The following is a 5,000-nucleotide window of genomic DNA, read 5'->3' as shown; positions in this document are numbered from 1 at the left end:
ATATATATATATATATATATACTAGCAGTTATTCCAGGCTTTCCTGGGGTCCTATGTACTGTTCATAAGGTTATGTGCACATGTATATATTAAAAAGTGTGAATATGTAAAGTAATGCTTTTCTGTATAATAGTCTTCCTTAACTACCATAGAGAAAAGACAGACAGAAATTTTCACTTATATATATATATATATATATATATATATATATATATATATATAATTATTTTTTCTACTATAATAATTATATATATAGATCGATAGATACATAGATAGACAGATTGGATGCAAGATATAGTAATGATTTAAAAAGTATATAAAAAGAAAGACTCATGCTCCCCACTGAGAATCGTAACTAAAACGTTCAGCTCACGATTGATTTTGCCTCTGCCGTCAATGACTGGGCTATGAAAACATGTTTACTGCAAGGCTAAAAATTAAAACATGAACCAATAGCTACTACGTTATACATTCGTAATTCCGGCGTTCGACCTTTACCTGACAAATTTCACTTTTTTTTTATTTTCACACCTTTGCACGGATTTTTACAGGCTAAAACCAAATATAAAATTTTGAATGGATTCAAATACCTTATATATGAAGTTTTATTTCTGTAGACCAAAAACTCTAGGAGGAGTTTGATAGGCAAAATGTGTTAAACAAAAATATATACGTATACATAAATATATATGGAAACACTTTTGTGTTTACTATAAACTTTTTACGCAAATATTATGCAAGTATAAGTCATGTAGAGTATCTACATGAATATAATTACACGTAATAGTTAACTCAAGATGATTATCTCATTAGAAAACCGAAGCAACTAATAGGGAATTAATTAAAATGAATGTTTAAAAGAATATGCAAATTAGCTAGATCTTTTGCTAGTGAATGCAATTCCACAACCCATATATAAGAAAATTGTATTTTCTTTTTAAATAAGTAGAAAAGAGGATTAGTTTTTTTTCTGTTGTTCTTGGCCTTCGGTCCGGGATGAAAACGTAGTATCTGTTCTGCAGATGCTGCACTTAAAATAATTTGTACCAGTCAATGAAGGGGAAACCCTCTATACTGGGACAATTATTATTCTTGGGCACAACAAGTGGGCCCCCTTTTTATCCTACTTTTAGGAGAGTTTGTTATCCCCCACATTAAAAACGGCCTTGTGCCTAATTTACTTTCGTGGGGAAACTGCAAGCAAAGACCATATGTGGTTGCAACACCACATATAAGACCTTGGTCAATGTAGGGGCAACTCTTCATACCAATTGTCACTATCCAGCTCCCCTACTCCCCGGGGAATTGGTCCCCATGTCCTCTTCACTCCTCACATTAAAAATCGGGCTTGTTCCTAATTTGCTCAGTCGGGGAGCAAATAAATACCCGGTTGTTCTTGGCCTTTGGACCGGGATACAAAGTGTAGTATCTATTCCGGCAGATACTGCAAGCAAAGACCATATGTGGGTGCAGTCCCACATATAAGACCTTGATCAATGTAGGGGCAATCCTTCATATCAATTGTCACTATCCAGCTCCCCTACTCCCCGGGGAGTTTGTCATCATTTGCCTTTCACTCTCCACATTAAAAAAACGGCCTTTTGCCTAATTTGCTCAGTGGGGAAGCAAATAAATACCCTGTTGTTCTTGGCCTTCGGACCGGGATTAAAGTGTAGTATCTGTTCTGCACATGCCGCACTTAAGATAATTTGTCCCAGTCAATGGAGGGGAAACCCTCTTTTTATCCTACTTTTAGGGGAGCTGATTTTTCCCCACATTAAACACGACCGTATGTCTTATTTGCTTTTGTGGGGAAGCAAATAAATACAAAAAAAAAAAAAAAATGATAAATAAATGGAAAAGAGGCTTGCCTTTTTTCTATTGTTCTTGGCCTTCGGGCCGGGATCAAAGTGTAGCATCAGTTCCGGCAAATACTGCAAGCAAAGACCATATGTGGGGGCAACATCACATATAAGACCTTGGTCAATGTAGGGGCACTCCTTCATACCAATTGTCACTATCCAGCCCCCCTACTCCCCGGGGAGTTGGTCCCCATTTACCCTTCACTCCTCATATTAAAAATCGGCCTTGTGCCTAATTTGCCCGGTTGGGGAGCAAATAAACACCCTGTCGTTCTTGGCCTTCGGGCCGGGATCAAAGTGTAGTATCTGTTCCGGCAAAGACCATATGTGGGTGCAGTCCCACATATAAGACCTTGATCAATGTAGGGGCAACCCTTCATACCAATTGTCACTATCCAGCTCTCCTACTCCTCGGGGAGTTCCCCCCCCCCATTTCCCCTTCACTCCTCACATTAAAAATCGTGCCTAATTTGCTCGGTGGGGAGCAAATAAATACCCTGTTGTTCTTGGCCTTCGGACCGGGTTCAAAGCGTAGATTCTGTCTGCAGATGCTGCACTTAAGGTAATTTGTACCAGTCAATGGAGGGGAAACCCTCTATACTGGGCCAATTATTATTTTTGGACTAAACCAGAGTGCCCCTTTTCCCTTTTTTTCGGGGAGCTAGTTTAACCCCATTTTAAAAACGACCTTGTGTCACATTTGCCTTTGGTGGGAAAGCAAATAAACACTAATAGAAAAGATGGATTTTAATATGAATATCAATACACACAAAAGAAAAACGAATTCATAGGAGCAGAGGTATGTGTATGTGTGTGTGTGTGTGTGTGTGTGTGTGTGTGTGTGTGTATTTAGGTGAATTGCTTCTTTCCATTGAATTCGTCAAAAATACAACAAATAAAGATAAACATTATATTTTTCTTTATTTGCGGTATTTTGTTCATTTCAACAAATAAAGCCTAAAGCCTAGATTATAGATAGGAATAATTTATGATTTGATCAATGGGATACCCTCATATGATGTGCAACATATGTTTTGTTTTAAATTTAATTAACCAGTAATATATATATATATATATATATATATATATATATATATATATATATATATATATATATATAAATAACTAAAAAAATATATATAATTAAAAAAAATATATAAATATATATATAATTAAATATCAATAGACAAAGCGGGAGAGGGCAGAGCGGTAGCTCTAGATATATCTAAGGCTTTTGACAGGGTATGGCATGAGGGTCTCCTCAGGAAGATTAGATCTTACGGTATCACTGGTAGAAAATTTAATTAAAATTAAATCCTTCTTAGATAAGAGAAAAATCCAGGTTGTCCTCGACGGTCGTACATCTAAACAATATGATATAAATGCGGGAGTGCCCAAGGGATCTATCCTTGGACCTCTGCTTTTCCTGATATTCATAAATGACCTCCCCGACAAAATTGCCTCTGAGATGGGTATATATGCTGATGACACCACACTCTATAGCAGGCACGACAGGAAAACAAATGAACATATATCTAAAGTAATGGCAGAAACACTAGAGGATGACCTCAAATCAGTAGTGGAATGGGGACAAAAATGGATGGTCACGTTCAATGCCGCCAAGACAAAACTGGTTTCATTCAATAATTACAAGAAACCTTCTCTACCACCTATAGCAATGGCCAACGACTCTTTATCTGAGAGTACGTCTCTCAAGCTCCTTGGCCTAACGTTCACAGGAAACATGAGTTGGAACAATTACTCGAGGGCATTGCCAGGGCCGCTGCGAGGAAGGTGGGCTCTCTCTACCGTGCTAGAAAACTTCTAACACCCGAAAGTATCCTGTACCTCTATAAGGCCACTATTCGCCCATGTATGGAGTATTACTGTCATATTTGGGCTGGTGCATCGGCTACTAGTCTCTCGCTCCTTGACAGGGTTCAAAAGAGAGTCACAAATCTGATAGGCCCTAAACTGGCATCTAAGCTTCAGCCTCTGTCCCATCGTCGAAACGTTGCATCCCTCTGTCTGTTCTACAAGTATTACAATGGTGAATGCTCTGAAGAACTGCAAGCACTTGTGCCCCCACGACGTGAACACCCTCGACAGACCCGAAAGCTGCAAAATCCCACCCCCACACTGTAGAGATCCCTAGATGTAAAAGATCTTTCTACTCCAGTAGTTTCTTCCCCAGAACTGCTAGACTTTGGAATTCCATTCCAGGTCACTGCTTCCCCAATTGTACTGACATGCATAAGTTCAAGTGCAACGTGAACCAACATCTCGCTGCCCTAATCCCTACATAGTACCCCAGTAGATGTTTCCCCTGATAGTAGCCCCCTACACCAAAGTGGCAATGTGCCTTGTATTGGGTGAAAATGTAATAATATATATATATATATATATATATATATATATATATATATATATATATATATATATATATCAATCACTAATATATCACTAATATATTTATATATATCACTAATATATTTTTATATAACTCACTAATATATATATATATATATATATAGTATGAAGAAATGTAATATATATATATATATATATATATATATATATATATGTGTGTGTGTGTGTGTGTGTGTGTGTGTGTGTGTCCATACGTACATGTTCGTGTATTCATTTTTCCTTATCTCTCTCCCTCTTTCCATATATACTCCACCCTCGCGATGAACGCATAGCAAAACAAAGAAAAATAGTTGTATTGTTGAGCATATTTACCTCCCATTTCGCATTTTGTTAAAAGTGTTTCGTCGAGGCAAACCGTGAGACGAGGCAAATGTTTTCCATGTTTAACGCACTGACCTCTTTGGCGTGAATGCGGATACCGTTTTACAACTGGAGTGTAAAGCTATGTGAAGTTACTGATAAAATGACAATTGCCCAACAGCAGTAGCCTCGACTTATTATGATTCGATAGACATTCTCTAAGTTCTTTTGCGGGTAGTGAACTGAAAAAATATGTTTCTAAGTCGAAAAACTTATTATTCACTCTTTTTCGTTTTAGGTTTATATATATATATATATATATATATATATATATATATATATATATATATATATATATATATATATATATATATCACACGCACACATATATATATATATCACACACAC

At 36.9% G+C, this 5,000-nt stretch overlaps 2 protein-coding genes across 3 annotated transcripts in view; both read right to left on the bottom strand.

The window, feature by feature from the left end:
- The window catches only part of LOC145241401 (uncharacterized), a 197,758-nt gene that overhangs the window by 53,443 nt on the left and 139,315 nt on the right, over positions 1–5,000 (bottom strand). The window contains exon 1 of one of the 2 annotated variants that reach the window (XM_080104330.1): positions 4,605–4,693. The exons of the other annotated variant lie outside the window; for it this stretch is intronic. Coding sequence (XP_079960456.1) covers positions 4,605–4,618 — 14 coding nt within the window. The 5' untranslated portion in view covers positions 4,619–4,693. Of the gene's footprint in view, positions 1–4,604; positions 4,694–5,000 lie in introns of those variants that run through there. 2 annotated transcript variants of the gene reach the window in all.
- LOC145241402 (uncharacterized) overlaps positions 1–5,000 on the bottom strand; it is a 202,177-nt gene that overhangs the window by 154,116 nt on the left and 43,061 nt on the right. The window lies entirely within an intron of this gene.

Source organism: Euprymna scolopes, chromosome 20 (genome assembly GCF_053919585.1).
Source record: "Euprymna scolopes isolate OS-2025 chromosome 20, ASM5391958v1, whole genome shotgun sequence".
Classification (NCBI taxonomy): domain Eukaryota; kingdom Metazoa; phylum Mollusca; class Cephalopoda; order Sepiida; family Sepiolidae; genus Euprymna; species Euprymna scolopes.
This window is presented reverse-complemented; position numbering and strand designations above follow the sequence as displayed.